General features: G+C 43.7%; 1 protein-coding gene across 1 annotated transcript in view; it reads left to right on the top strand.

The window, feature by feature from the left end:
* Positions 1-16,578, top strand: part of LOC124545526 — a 632,143-nt gene that overhangs the window by 375,759 nt on the left and 239,806 nt on the right. The window contains exon 8 of the mRNA XM_047124474.1: positions 12,242-12,442. Within this exon, the coding sequence (XP_046980430.1) occupies positions 12,242-12,442 (201 nt within the window). The remainder of the gene's footprint in view (positions 1-12,241; positions 12,443-16,578) is intronic.

Genomic DNA, 16,578 nt, shown 5'->3' with positions numbered 1-16,578 from the left:
ACTGGGGCGGAATGTGGAGAACCAGCCCGCATTCACCGAGTCAGATAGAAAACCGCCTTAAAAACCATTCAAACATTCACAGACTGGCCGACTCACCGGACCTCGACACTAAACCACCGGACGGATTCGTGCCGGGGACCGGCACGCCTTCCCGCCTGGAAAGCGGTGTGTAGACCGCACGGCCAACTGGGCGGGCGGTTGTGGGATTACCTCAAGTCGCAAGTCCATCGCCAACGTCCAGTCTCATTAGGAATGCTAAGAGGCAATTTCTTACCACACGTCCTGATATGCTGTACAGTGCTGTCCACAACATTGTCCCCTGACGACAGCTATTGTTTCCTGATTTGCTGCCGACATATTGAACATTTGCTATAAACAACATCGCCTTTGCTAAAATTCAGTTGTTACACTAATTATTATTTTGTATCATATGAAGCGCCGTTTGTTGGTCATTTTGTGTAATTTTGTTTTGGTTTCAGTAAAACCCCATAACACTTCAAGCACGTGTATCAGTTTTTACCTCCATACCCACATTATCCCACAGTGCTAAGTGCCTGACAATTTGTCAACTTCTCAGGAAGTGTATTTTTTGAGATGTTTTGTTTCCCACACAAAGTGATTTTCCATGCATGTTGAAATTAAGTGTAGCAATTAGGAATCACATGTTGATGTTAGAAGATGTACAGGGGGCGTCAGCAATTTTTGGTGGCTATCCGCTCAATTGTAGGAGTGACTTTCGCCCTTCGCTAGAGGGAGACTGTGTGTCAATACATGATCATGTTTAAATAGGAAATTACTAGGATAGGAAAATGACATGTAAGGACTAATCCCCCTTAACTTACATCATTTATCCTTTTGGCAACAAACATTTTTTTTTTTTTTAGGTAACAACAGGTCCCCTTTAAGCAAAACAGGTAGGAAAATTCCAGGTTAATTGCCACGTTCAGTTTACAGACATGAATGCATTGAAATTTGTGAATGATGCAGTCATTGAATTACAATAATAATGGCCTCAGAAAAATTCAAGAACATAAGACTTTAAAATACTGGCCTTTCAAAAATATAAATTTAAAAAACTATTAAATCAACCAGCTAGTATAAATAACTAAAACTGAGTTGTAGATAAATTTCTTGAAGCAAGCTCAAATCCAAAACCTTAGGCAGACTCCCAAAAGAAAAATATTAACTAGTTACCAAGAGGTAACAACTGAATTTTAAATTTTACCCAAAAGATTTACACCAACTAATTTACAATAAAATTTAGAACAAAGGTACAACATGAATAAAACAAAACAATAACATGAAAGTCCTGGAGAAGAAGAGTGAACGACGACCCGGAAAAGACGTCGCGCCGATCCGCACCGCGTGTCTGTTGCTCCAAGCACTGCTGCTGGCCCTAGCTCCAACTGCCTGCACTGAATTGTTCGGAGGCTCCCGGACGCCGCTCCAATAGTCGCTCTCGAAGCCTACTCGAGGCAGTGATAACCGCACAAGAGAGTTACCCACACCATCTGGTGAGACGCCAGCTAGAAGCTATCGATAGGGGAAGGTGAAACTAACTGCCACGGCACACATGCAATAGGCAGAATTTCTCAAGGTACTCCAAATGGGACGTTTCTGGAGGAGAAAGTTTATGGGAATTTTTTTTTTTTTTTTTGAATCATCTGGAGACAGTGTGGTGCCAAATTCAGTGGGTTCGCCCATGGGTAGCGAAAGAGGCGGAGTCCAATGTATGAGCATGGGTGGACATTTGCAGTGCTGAGCATGTCTTTCCTCAAAACGAGTAGTTGGCTGTGGCGAGCATCTTTGTCGGTCCGGCACATAGGGAATTTTGAGAGGTGCTTTACACCCTCTGCAGCGTATTCTTTCGACTTGCAGTAGCAGTTGTTCAGTTTAATGCACATAGCAGAGCCTGACAGTTTAGAGGTCCCCAATCATTGTTGCTTGAGACAGAATCAGACACATAGCATTAACGTCGATACTCAGAGCCAACTTCGCCAACCGACCATTACTACTTACACAATTGTGATTTGTAGAAGTCCTCATTAAATCCCTTTTTTGTATTATTATTCTTGGACATGATACTCAATGCACATTTATCGTTTCATTGAATAAACTTTCTCTTATCAATAGAGCACATACGTTGTTAATATGACAATTTCTGGTCTCTCTTTTTTTGGATATTTGATGTCAGTTATTATTTGATTACAAGTTTCCAACTTACGGTTCACTATTATGTCACACATCATTAATATGCGTTTAGATAGTCCCTTCTACACAGTTTTCAGTAGTGTAGGAGGTATATGAGAAAAGTAATAAGACTGTCCACACTGCAAGCGATATGACATTGCTGTGTTGTTCGACTTATGTAGACCGGCGTATTCACGCCTTCCAGATCCCTAATCTGAGTTTCATCTCTGTACAGCCATCACGTGATTTTTGACAGCGCCGCCACTGAAGTTGTGGTTTTCTTGTCTGTTACAGAAAATGAACTGCGGAATTTAGAACATTATGCCACCAAATTTTGTGTCAAACTTGGGGAATCCACGAGTGTGATCTTTGAACAGTTGAAACAGGTCTATGGGGAAAATACCTTATCAAGAGCACAAGTTTCTCGCTGGCACAAATCATTTTTGGATGCCCGAGAACATGTTGAAGATGAATCTCGACCAGGCAATTTTTCAACTTCAAAAACTGTCAAACATGTTGAACGTCTGCGTGCTCTTGTGAGATCTTACCAACATTCAACAATAGGAATGATGAGTGACCTGTTAAACAGTTTCACCGTGCATTAAGTTTTGACTAAAGTTTTGCCCTTGCGAAAAGTTTATGCGAAAATTGTGCTGAGAAACCTGACAACTGAGCTGACGGATAGTCGAAGAAACATGCGCTTGTTGAGAGAGATCCCAATGGCCATGAATGGTTCAGCCTTGTGATCACAGGTTTTCAGAAGTACGATGCTGACACCAACTGCCAAAGTGAGAAGTGTCGCATTGAGACATCTCTTTGACCGAAAAAAGGTCAAATCAGCAAATCAAAGATGAAACCTATGCCAATTTGCTTTTTGACAATAGGGGTATTGTGTACAAAGAATTTGTTCCTCCAAGACAAACTGTCAACCAGGCGTTTTACAAAGATGTCCTTAACGTCTCGGGGAAACGATGAATCTAGTGAGATTCTGCAGCATGGCATATATCTCACGACCACTTCCCTCACGGTAGTTTTTCAAAAGGACGCTATTTTGGGTCTCTGGAGAACATTCAAAAGAATGTGACCGACATATTAAAGGCCATACCAGTTGAAGCCTTACAGCGCTGCTACCAAGACGGGGAACAAGACTCCATCAGTGTATAGCTCCAGAGAGGAACTACTTTGAAGGAGACAATATTGTTGTTTGAAAAAAATAAAAACTTTGGTACTTAAAAAATCAGTATCATTATTTTTTTCATATATCTAGTATCCTAAGGGTTGTTCTGTGTCAGGCTTCACTCCAATGCAGAAATTAATTTCAGGTAATTCCAAACTTACCATACCACTGTGGTGTCTTGTAACTGTTTCTAGTGCTTTTTAATCAATTGTGTAGTCGAACAGTAATGGATGTATTCGACTATTTGTGCTCAATATATTACGTATATCGTGAAGAGCCAGTCCCTGGACCAATTATCAATTCTCAGAAAGACGTCCTGCATTTCGCTGCAGGCTCCTGGAGTGGAAACATCCCAAAGAACATTACGGAGGGTCCGACGTGGTGGCGCAGCGGTTAGCACGCTGGACCCACCATCAGGAGGACGATGGTTCAAATCGAAGTCCAGCCACTCAGATTTAGGTTTTCCATGTTTTCCGAAATCGTTCCAGGCAAATATTGGGCTGGTTCCTATGAAAGGGGACATACGATTTCCTTCCACATTTGATACAAAAAAAATGGCTCTGAGCACTATGGGACTTAACTTCTGAGGTCATCAGTCCCATAGAACTTAGAACTACTTAAACCTAACTAACCTAAGGACATCACACACATCCATGCCCCAGGCAGGATTCGAATCTGCGACCGTAGCGGTCGCGCGGTTCCAGACTGTAGCGCCTAGAACCGCTCGGCCACCCCGGCCGGCCATTTGACACATTATAAGCCAACAGTGACTTACAAAGAATGAGTAATCCACTCTGTAGTTTCTTTCTTAGCCAAGGTAATGCATTGTCTTTTCAAAACAAAATATGTACAACAGCCGTTTTCTTTATAACCTCCCACAAGCCATAAATAAGGGACAAGTGTATATAAGCAATTACTTTATAGCTAAAGTTACGTAATGTTACGTATACTTAGGGCTACTTTGACATAATCTATAATCACCACAACAGTTCACGTATTTGTCGTTCCTATGGACAATCTTTCCAAAATCCTCTTCATAAAATATTGCCGTTAATGGACTGAAATGAGAAGCTTCCTGGCAGATTAAAACTGTGTGTCATACCGAGTCTCGAACTCGGGACGTTTTACTTTCGCAGACAAATGCCCTACTGACTGGGCAACCCAAGCACACACTCACGACCCATCCTGAGTCTTCCTTGAATAACCCAGTCGGTAGAGCACTCGCTTACGAAAGGCAAAGATCCCGAGTTTTAGTTTCGGTTCAGCACACAGTTATGATCATCTAGGAAATTCCATATCAGCGAAACTCCATTACAGAGTGAAAATTTCATTCTGTAATTGAAACAAGTCTTGATGTTGAGTTAAAGCTCCTTGTGTGTTTGGAGACGCTGCCCTCCAGCCACTTCTTCAGTTCGGAGAGGAGATCGAAGTCACTAGTACTAGGTCTGAACTGAGTGGCGGGTGACGAAAAATATCCCATTGAAATTGCTGGGAGAGCCGTTGTGCTGCGCCAGCACTTAAAAGACGGGAGTTGTCACATTTGAGAACAATTATGGAATTTGGCATGTCATTTTTCTCCATATACTCAGCAGTTTCTACTGCATTATTCCCTTCTGCTTGCACGAAACGAGTAACCCTTCGCAGTTCGCACCTGGCGGGAGAATCAATTGAGATGGCCACGTTAATGTAACTGCAGCTCAGCGCAGGCTGACGTGTTTACCGCCGCGGTGAAAGGACGTGTCGTGCGGGAGATGTGCAGTCGCCTGCTGCGCACATCACCTGTCTGCAGCTTATCTGGCGTTTATGTTATGCGATTGCAGGCTGAAAAAAAAGAAAAGAAAAACAAACGTGCTGTCTGGGACTGAAAAAATAATGATTCTCTTATGTACCGAAAGGATCACATATTACACTAAAAAGATTTAGAGACATTCGTAATGGAAAACCACCTTACGTAATTCGGTTTAGTACTACATATTCATCATCTTTCCAGAAGAAAATTAAATGAATCTGAATTATTGTACCTGTCTATGATGTTTCACTTGCAGTCCTCCCTCATTCTGCATTTTGCGCATTCCTGTATCCCTGCTCTGCTGTGGTCGTAACTACACAGACATTTTTCCTTCGATTTACTCTCAGTTCATACTGTTTATTGGTTAGACTGTTCATCTCATTTCAGTACGTTCAGTAATTCTTCTCTCCTTCCACTAAAAAGAGTAACATAATCAGCAACACTTTTGATTGATATACTTTCATCATAAATTTTAGTTAGACTCGTGAATGAATCTTTTATTTGCTTAATTGCTTCATCGATGTATACACTGACTAAAAGGGACGAAATTCTGCATCCCTGTCTTACATCCTTCATAACTGGAGCACTTAGTTCTTGGTAATCCATACTTACGGCTTGATCTTGGTTCTTGTACATACTGTATACTTGCCTCGAGCCTGCTGCTTTACTCTCGTAGATTTTATGGTCCACGCAGTCTTTTTTTTTTTTTTTTTTGTTTTCTTTAATCGAATTTTTACGTTGTTCACAACTTACAACACCTTCCAAACTTTTTAGTCTAATTAAGTCCACAGAGACATGCTCTTTTCGAGAGGTACTTCTGACCAAAACGCGATTCTGCTGGTTTGGGGTCCAGAGTTTTGTTAGTCATGCCTTTTGCATTGTCGTGATGATTTTTCCCTAGGAACGTTCATCCCCAAATACACATTTTTTTATATCTAACAGTGGAAATAACAATTTACATAAATTTAGCTTTTAATTGTGTTTAATGCAACGAAATATTTTCTTAATAACTTTCTCTCCCTGTTTCACCCCATGTTTTAACCTCTGAGGGGTTAAATTTCCTAAAACAGTGAAACACATATTTCCTAACAGAGAAACTATATTCAAATTTTCATAGATTAGCTTTGAAAATGTTTCCGTAATGAAATATTTCGTAAAACATGTCGTCTTCTATGTCACCCACTGAAGGATTGAAATGCAAAACAGTGAAACATGTATATTTTTATTTGTAACTGAGAAGTCAAATACCAATTTTCATAGACATAGTTCTGAAAATACATTATTAGTTCTTTAAAAACGACATTTTTTTAATTCATTTACTATTTCACTCCCAGATAGGTTGGATTCCTAACAACACTCAAAAACGTATTTCTTTATTTCTGAGCGAGAAACCAAACATTAATTTCCGTAGGTGTACCTTCAAAATTGCCTTAATAGCAACATATTTTTAAAAAAGCAGTTCATACCATATTTCACCCCTTTTGGGGTGGACCTTTGAAAAATCCCTTCTTAAACGACGCCCGACACAAACAATTTAAGATCAACACCCTCTCCAAATTTCAAGTATCTGTTCTTAACGGTTTGAGTTGGACGATGATGAGTCAGTCAGTCAGGACATGATGAAAACTATTTTTTTAGTATTCTGTTAGATAACACCAGTACCCTCGATTCTTTAAAACCATCAGACTGTCATTTAGAAAAGAGCTCCAAACGTCTGATTAGTTTTTACGCATATCAGGTTTTTTTTTTGTTTCTCCTACATTCAGTGGTGTATATGGGTACTGCCTGTAAATGTGTGCGAATAGAGGTAGCAATAAATAAGAAATAAATTTAAACGTCATGGCTGAATTTGAAATTTTGCTAAATGAACAGCGAAAATGTAGCAAGGGCTTCATCATTTTGTGGGGGATGACAGCCAGAAAATGTTTTGAAATTATTCGAAATTACGTGTAAAGCTCTTATCTTCAAGTACTCTGCTTGAAGAGATATACACTGATTCTAATTTTAATATATAGTTTATTGTGTTAAACATGTAACGTAAAATGATATCTCTTAATCAGTAGACTATGGCAGCATTTTAAAATTTTAAATTCGAACAATAAACTGTTAATTTTTGTTGCCCCTGGTAGCCTCTAGAAGGACAACATCCAAAAAGTATTGGGTGAATGTTTTAGCTGATTAGTAACAAAGACAAGTAACAAGCAGTAATCACAGCACACTACTTAACACCATAGTCTGTTATCACGTATCGGAGGCGCCCTTTCAATATCTCTATCCGTTTTCCGTTTCCGTAACACTAGTCCAATGGTCTCTGGGGAATGGCTTAGTAACAACAGTAAAATATTTGATTGTTTAAGAAGTAATATGCTAGTAGCGTGAACAAAAGAAGCATATTAAAATTCACAAAAAAGAGCCCACGACATAGTGCGTAAGAACTGCCAGTTTCTGGAAAGCCATAACCATATATTTATCTTAAGAAAACTACGAGTTTTTCTAGTAGAGTTATAAACATTACGCACTCAGCGCAATTTGGTACCGATGATTATGAGAACATCAGATCTGTAAAAAGACCAAAAGATTATCAGGAAAATTCTTTCTAGGCTGCTAGTTTCAGTGATTTAAAATAACAAGGCTGCACACAGCCACCCTTCCAAAATCGTATCATACTGGCAATTCTTGCAATAGCGCTAAACTTCTAATCTCCATTTTCGGGAAGAGTGCAAAACATCCCCACCAACTTTGAGGTTTTCTGGACCTCCTACCACGCCGTACATCAACGCCGGTACGGAGATCTGTGTCTGAATTAACAGAGCACTCCAGTGATTCTAGAACAGGTGCAAGACCCGCCTGAGTAGGTGATGAATCGTATGGAGGTGAGGGTGTGCATCTATACCTGACGGAATAGTTTCTACAGACTATAAGGCCCCTCAGCATGCAAGATACTGCCAATTAGCGTTTGGTGCTGGAAAATCCATCAAACTTCGTATATATGTTAACAGTCCATGTTCAGATCTATGTTTCAGGACATTTCGCATATTCTTTCATTATTCTTCATAAAAAAAGAAATGTTAACATCACTTTAAGAAGTAGTTTCTACACAAAACTGAAGAAAGGTAGTGATTGAATTCTATGTATATTTTAAGGAAAGTCAATGCGGATGAGTAGTAAGGACAAACCAGTAACGATGGGATAAGTATTGGTAGTGTCTACATCTACATCTAAATCTACATGGTTACTCTGCAATTCACACTTAAGTGCCTGATAGAGGGTTCATCGAACCATTTTTATACTACTTCTCTACCATTCCACTCTCGAATGGCGCGGAGAAAAAGGAACACCTAAATCTTTCCGTTCGAGTTCTGATTTCTTTTATTTTATTATGATGATCATTTCTCCCTCGTAGGTGGATGTCAACAAAATATTTACACATTCGGAAGAGAAAGTTGGTGATTGAAATTTCGTAAATAGATCTCACCGCAAAGAAAACCGCCTTTGTTTCAGTGACTGGCAGCCCAACTCGCGTATCATATCAGTGACACTCTCACCCCTACTGCGCGATAACACGAGACGAGTTGCCCTTCTTTGCACTTTTTCGATGTTCAAAAATGGTTCAAATGGCTCTGAGCACTATGGGACTTAACTACTGAGGTCATCAGTCCCCTAGAACTTAGAACTACTTAAACCTAACTAACCTAAGGACATCACACACATCCATGCCCGAGGCAGGATTCGAACCTGCGACCGTAGCGGTCACGCGGTTCCAAACTGACGCGCTTAGAACCGCACGGCCACACCGGCCGGCTTTTCGATGCCCTCCGTCAACCCGACCTGGTAAGGATCCCATACCGCGCAGCGGTATTCCACCAGAAGACTGACAAGTGCAATGCAAGCTGTCTCTTTAGTGGATTTGTCGCATCTTGTAAGTGTTCTGCCAACAAAGCGCAGTCTTTGCTTCGCCTTTCCCACAATATCATGTATGTGGTCTTTCCAATTTAAGTTGCTCGTAATTGTAATTCCTAGGTAATTATTCGAATTGACAGCCCTTAGATTTGTGCGATTTATCGTATACCCAAAATTTATCGGATTTCTTTTGGTACTCATGTGGATGACCTCGCACTTTTCTTTGTTTAGTGCTAATTTCCACTTTTCGCACCACACAGAAATTCTCTCTTGTTACTGTCAAGTCGTTTAAATATGTGGACATAACGTTGTAAAGCGATATGAAATGGAACGAGCGTGTGAGGATTGTGGCAGGGAAGGAGAATGGTCGACTTTGGTTTATTGGGAGAATTTTAGGAAAGAGCGGTTCACTTGTAAAAGAGACCGCATATAGGACGCTGTGCTACCTATTCTGGAGTAGTGCTCGGGAGTTTGGGATCTGTTCCAGGTCGGATTGAAGGAAGACATTGAAGCAATTCAGAGGCGGGCTGCTACATTTGTCACCGGTAGGTTCGAAAACACTTGTTACCTTTTTAGGTTCCACAACGAAACATTGTCTCGAAATTTGGTACAAAATCCGAAGAAATTCTGGTCGTATGTAAAGTACACAAGCGGCAAGACGCAGTCAATAACTTCGCTGAGCAGTGCCGATGGTACTGTTACCGACGATTGTGCCGCTAAAGCGGAGTTATTAAATGCAGTTTTCCAAAATTCCTTCACCAGGGAACATGAATGGAATATTCCAGAATTTGAAACACGAACAGCTGCTAGCATGAATTTCTTAGAAGCAGATACCTTAGGGGTTGCGAAGCAACTCAAATCGCTTGATACGCGCAAGTCTCCAGGTCCAGATTGTATACCGATTAGGTTCCTTTCAGATTACGCTGATACAATAGCTCCCTACTTAGCACTCATATACAACCGCTCGCTCAGCGATAGATCTCTACCTACAGACTGGAAAATTGCGCAGGTCGCACTAGTGTTTAAGAAGGGTAGTAGAAGTAATCCATCTAACTACAGGCCTATATCATTGACGTCGGTTTGCAGTAGGGTTTTGGAGCATATACTGTATTCAAACATTATGAATCACCTCGAAGGGAACGATCTATTGATACGTAATCAGCATGGTTTCAGAAAACATCGTTCTTGTGCAACGCAGCTAGCTCTTTATTCGCACGAAGTAATGGCCGCTATCGATAGGGGATCTCAAGTTGATTCCGTATTTCTAGATTTCCGGAAAGTTTTTGACACCGTTCCTCACAAGCGACTTCTAATCAAGCTGCGGGCCTATGGGGTATCGTCTCAGTTGTGCGACTGGATTCGTGATTTCCTGTCAGGAAGGTCGCAGTTCGTAGTAATAGACGACAAATCACCGAGTAAAACTGAAGTGATATCAGGTGTTCCCCAGGGAAGCGTCTTGGGACCTCTGCTGTTCCTGATCTATATAAATGACCTGGGTGACAATCTGAGCAGTTCTCTTAGGTTGTTCGCAGATGATGCTGTAATTTACCGTCTAGTAAGGTCATCCGAAGACCAGTATCAGTTGCAAAGCGATTTAGAAAAGATTGCTGTATGGTGTGGCAGGTGGCAGTTGACGCTAAATAACGAAAAGTGTGAGGTGATCCACATGAGTTCCAAAAGAAATCCGTTGGAATTCGATGACTCGATAAATAGTACAATTCTCAAGGCTGCCAATTCAACTAAGTACCTGGATGTTAAAATTACGAACAACTTCAGTTGGAAAGACCACATAGATAATATTGTGGGGAAGGCGAGCCAAAGGTTGCGTTTCATTGGCAGGACACTTAGAAGATGCAACAAGTCCACTAAAGAGACAGCTTACACTACAATCGTTCGTCCTCTGTTAGAATATTGCTGCGCGGTGTGGGATCTTTACCAGGTGGGATTGACGGAGAACGTCGAAAGGGTGCAAAAAAGGGCAGCTCGTTTTGTATTATCACGTAGTAGGGGAGAGAGTGTGGCAGATATGATACGCGAATTGGGATGGAAGTCATCACAGCAAAGACGTTTTTCGTCGCGGCGAGATCTATTTACGAACTTTCAGTCACCAACTTTCTCTTCCGAATGCGAAAATATTTTGTTGAGCCCAACCTACATAGGTAGGAATAGTCATCTAAATAAAATAAGGGAAATCTGAGCTCGAACAGAAAGGTTTAGGTGTTCGTTTTTCCCGCGCGCTGTTCGGGAGTGGAATGGTAGAGAGATAGTATGATTGTGGTTCGATGAACCCTCTGCCAAGCACTTAAATGTGAATTGCAGAGTAGTCATGTAGATGTAGATGTAGATGTAGACCGAGATGCTTCAGGAACTCAAAAGCGAATCCCTTGAGGGAAGGCGACGTTCTTTTCGAGGAATACTATTGAGAAAATTTACAGAACCGGCATTTGAAGCAGACTGCCGAACGATTCACTGCTACCAACATATATTGCGCGTAAGGACGACGAAGGTAAGATTCAAAAAATTAGGGATCATAAGGAGGCACACAGGCAGACCCACCAGGTTAGCCGAGAGCGCTAACGCGCTGCTTCCTGGACTCGGGTAGGCGCGCCGGCCCCGGATCGAATCCGCCCGCAGGATTACGAGGGCCAGTGTGCCGGCCAGCTTGGATGTGCTTTTTGGCGGTTTTCCACATCCCTCTAGGTGAATACCGGGGTGGTCCCCATGTCCCGCCTCAGTTCCACGACTCACAGACATTTGAAACACATCCGCACTTTTGCATGATTTACATTAGACAGACAGATGCGGTACAATGTTCCGCCCTTGGGGTTTACGGGGTGGCGGCAGGAAGGGCATCCGGCCACCCCTTCATATTAACATGCCAAATCCGATTTAACCACGCCGACCCCGCGCAAACTGCGGGACAAAGGCGTAAGCGATAGCGAAGGAGGCATACAGACAGTCGTTTTTCCCTCGTTCTATTGGCGAGTGGAACAGGAGAGGAGATGGCTGTTAGTGGTACGCGGTACCCTCTGCCACGTGCATTTAAGGTATATCGGGGAGTATCGATGTAGATTTAGATTAAAACCTGCCTCGCTGGTGGCCACATAACAGCTGGGACAGGGAGAGTGAGTTGAGAGCGGTCTGGGCCGGTACCGCTCGGTGCTGACGGAGTCTGGTGCCGGCAGGCGACCTGTTGCAGGAGAAGCTGATGAGCGGCCGGCTGCTGGTGTGCTGGCGCCACGAGCTGGCGCGGGAAGTGGCGCGCCGGCGGTACCTGCACTCGCAGGACGTGCTGCGCGCCACGCACGCCGAGGTGGGCAACCTCTTCTTCAGCGAGTTCTCGGGGCAGCAGGCCAGCGAGGGGGACGGCGACGCCGAGGAGTCGGGTGAGTGGCGGTGGCGGTGGCGATGGCGGCGCGGCCTAAGGAATGCAAGTACCTGGCGCCTTCAACAAGTTCGGCAACACATTTTTTTCTTCTGAAAGCAGATTGGTTTTATTCAGTATTCCAGTACGCCATATTATTCCCCACTCTTTTCATACAAAACCAATATAATTTCCGTTTAGTGCACCGAGCGAGATGGCGCAATGGTTAGCACACTGCATTGGCATTCCGGAGGACGACAGTTCAAACCCGCGCCCGGCATCCACATTTAGGTTTTCCGTGATTTCTCTAAATCGCTTCAGGCAAATGCCTGTATCGTTCATTTGAAAGGGCACAGCAGATTTCCTTCCCTATCCTTTTAGGATCCCGGGTTCGATTCCCGGCCGGGTCAGGGAACTTCTCCGCTCTGGGACTGGGTGTTTGTATTGTCTACATCATCTCATCATCATTCATGAAAGTGGCGAATCTGGACTGTGTAAGGATTGGCACTTTGTATGGGTGCTGATAACCGCGCAATTGAGCACTCCACAAACCAAATAACATCATCACCATCATCATCATTTACTGGTCGATTTTGGAGCGGTCTCTTGCTGTTTCAGTACCCTCCCCATCCTCCACTTATTGCTTCCCGTGCAGTGCTTTTTTTTCTTCTTTATTGTGATTTCATTCCCCTGCCGCATATGGACAGGGGAGGGATGTCAGCGGCACAATCCGCCGCTCTTCAGCCGACTCACATGACGTATACAAGAATAAAATGTTACATATAAGGCGATAAAAAAGGGGGACATAAAACAGAGTAAGGGGAGATAATGGAGGTAAAAATACACTGACATGGAGACATTCATGGGGGGACAATTAAAAAAGTCGATGTAAAGTTAAAAAACAAAGTTGGAGATTTGTAGAACACAAAAAAGACACTGAAGTCACAAGCACAGGTTAAAGTTGACCACAGAATTAAAAACACTCCAAAACAACACACTTTAAACCCATTTGGAGCACACATGATAAAGAATAAAACTGCCAGGTGGGACCTGCTGAAGAGGATGGAAAAGGAGGTGAGAGCAAGGTGCAGCAGGGGAGGGGTGGGATGAAAAGAGTAGGAGCGTCAGCACGTGAACCAAGAGGCAGGAGACAGGAGGGACAGGAGATGAAGAGGGAATACAAGGCAGGAGGGAGAGCAGAGACACTGAAAGGGAGCACAGGAGAGCGAGGGGGAGTAGGAGGAGAAAGCAGCTCAGGAGAAGGGAGGGGGAGGATAGGGAGTCCTGAGGAGGAGGCAGGAGGAAGGTGGGGCTAGAGTTGGTAGGAAGGGCGGAGATCATCATCCGAGAGGGGTAGATGTTGGAAGTTGCATTGGGAAAGTAGGAGATGGAGAGAGGGTGGGATACAACGGTAAAGGTGCGGCAACGGGCTGGCGGCGGGGAGGAAGGGAGACACCAGGGGGCGAGGGGGATCAAGGCGGCGGACAATATACAGGATGTGGATGTGTTCAAGGAAAAGGAGAAAGTGGGGAAAGGGGTCGTGCAGTGCAACCTTCCGTGCTCTTTATGATGTCCTGTTAGGTGACGAGAAAACGAGCGTGTACACACCTTTGCGTACCCCTACTGGTGGACGAGTGTGTCATCACTACCAACAGAGAGGTCCTGTTATGCAGCGAGGAGTTGGTGATTTGTCGCTCATCTCGAATGAGAGTGTCCTCACGATCCAACTGCTGTATGCGGCCGGCCGGCACACGCGAGCACGGACAGGTTTGCGCAACCTTGCGATAGTGACAGATGTCTCTCCCAACGACTCGCCATGCTTTTGTTCACTACCGAGTCTCCATAGACAGTCTGCAATTGACAGTGAATATCTGAGTTGCTCTGATTTTCCCCCAAATGAAAGTCAGCGACAGCTCTCTGCTTGGAACGCACCTCCGCTACAGACGCCATTTTGTTGGCTACGAATAGCGCCGCCACGTATCGGAACTTTATGAAATTATAACGGCTGAAGCAGGAATATTTCACGCGGTCTCACAACAAATTCCGCATTCTTTCAACCAAAATTGGCCGAGAAAATAAATGTGTTGCATTACTTACTGAACGCCCCTCGTATTGCAAGCCCCGCCACGGGAATCGCGTGGCTTTCGGATACTCAGTTTTGTTTAAAATATATTTTTATTCCAGACAATACATCGTTTGTGATGGTAATTTCATTATTTCATTTTTGTTTTGAAGGTCACGTCTCTGATATGTCGTTTTTTTTACATCTGTACATGATTCTAGCCGATCCTGAAAATTCAGAGGAGCTTAAATTGACTTCTGGACTGGAATATACGATACTCTGAGACAAAGAAAGACTCTCCGGATTGGGACGAAAATCTGTAGGTGTACATGTACGGACTAACAAATGATTGCAATTCCAGGAAACTGGACAGTTTATTCAAGAGAAAGAGCTTAATAGACTGAGCAAGCCTGGCCGTTATGCAAGCAGTTATCCGGCTTGGCATTGATTGAGTGAGTTGTTGCATCGCCTGCCGAGGGATATCGTGCCAAATTCTATCCAACTGGCATGTTGCACGTCAAAATCCCCGAGCTGGTTGGAGGGACCTGCCCATAATGCTCCAAACAGCTGGGGACGGATCCGGCGACCTTGGCCGAGGATGGGCAAGCACGAAGACAAGCTTTGTGTGGGCGAGCGTTACCTCGCTGAAATGTAAGCACAGGACAACGTCCCATGAATGGCAACAAAACGGGGCGTTGAATATCATCGACGTACAGCTGTGCTGAACGGGTGCCGTGGGTCTCAGCCAAAGAGGCCCTGCTATGAAATGACATGGAGCGCCAAACCATCTCTCCTAGTAGTCCGGCTGTGTAGTGGGGCCGGCCGGAGTGGCCGAGCGGTTCTAGGCTCTACAGTCTGGAACCGCGTGACCGCTACGGTCGCAGGTTCGATCCTGCCTCGGGCATGGATGTGTGTGATGTCCTTAGGTTGATTAGGTTTAAGTAGTTCTAAGTTCTAGGGGACTGATGACCTCAGAAGTTAAGTCCCATAGTGCTCAGAGCCATTTGAACCATTTGTGTAGCGGACGACAGTCAGATTGGTTTCCCACCGCTGTCTTGGGCGTCTCCATATACGTGTTTCCTGGTCAAGGCGGACAACTTGAAGTGGGACTCATCACTGAAGACGATTCTACTCCAGTCAGTGAGATTCCATTCCCTCGAACCAGCCCGCGATTTTGACGATCTAACGCGCTAGGTGGACAGGATTTGGCAGTATATCCCTCGAGATACGATGCAACAACTCTGTCAGTCAATGTCAAGCCTTAAAACTGCTTACATAAGGGCCAGACGTGGACCGACGCTTTATTGACTTGCTCAATTTGTGAACCTCTTTCTCTTCAATAAATTATTCAATTTTTCTGTAATTGCAATCATTTGTTTGTCTGTACTTGTGCATCACATTTACCTATTTTCCTCCCATTTGGATAATCTCTTCGTGGTGCATCGACTTTTTTTATCTTAGTGTAAATTTCCTTGAGACAGAAAAGCAAAGCGTCTGGCCACAAATCACCACGGAAAGCATCGCTCGTGTGAAACTCAGCTCTCACTTTTCTCGGATGACATCCTGAGAACAATGGATGAAGTCAGCAGACAGATTCCGTATGCTTACATTTCCAGAAAGTGTTTGATGTGGTGACCTGCTACAGACAGTTAACGGAGGTTCGAGCATACGAAACAGTTTTCCAGATACGTGAGTGGCTTGAAGAGTTCGTAAGTTATAGGACCCAGAACGTAGTTCTCGACGGCGAGTGTTCATCAGATACAAGCGTATCACCAGTAGTGACCAGGGGATGTGTGATAGGACCGCTCCTATTCTCCGTATACAGTACATAAATAATTTGACGAACAGGGTGGGCAGCAAACTGCAACTGCAACTGTTTCTGATGACGCTGTGGTGTATGGGAAGGTGCCATCGGTGAGTGACTGTGCGAAGATGCCAAGATGATTTAGACAAAATTTCTAGTTGCAGTGATAAGTCGCAGCTGCCCAAAATGTAGAAAGTTAATGCAGATTAGTAGGAGAAACAAACCAATAATGTTCGCAAACAGCATTGGTGGTGTGCGTCTTGACACAGTCGTGTCAGTTAAATATCTGGGT

This window comes from Schistocerca americana, chromosome 8, assembly GCF_021461395.2.
Source record: "Schistocerca americana isolate TAMUIC-IGC-003095 chromosome 8, iqSchAmer2.1, whole genome shotgun sequence".
NCBI classification, from domain to species: domain Eukaryota; kingdom Metazoa; phylum Arthropoda; class Insecta; order Orthoptera; family Acrididae; genus Schistocerca; species Schistocerca americana.
The sequence above is the reverse complement of the archived record's forward strand: the minus strand, read 5'-3'. Positions and strand labels throughout refer to the sequence as shown.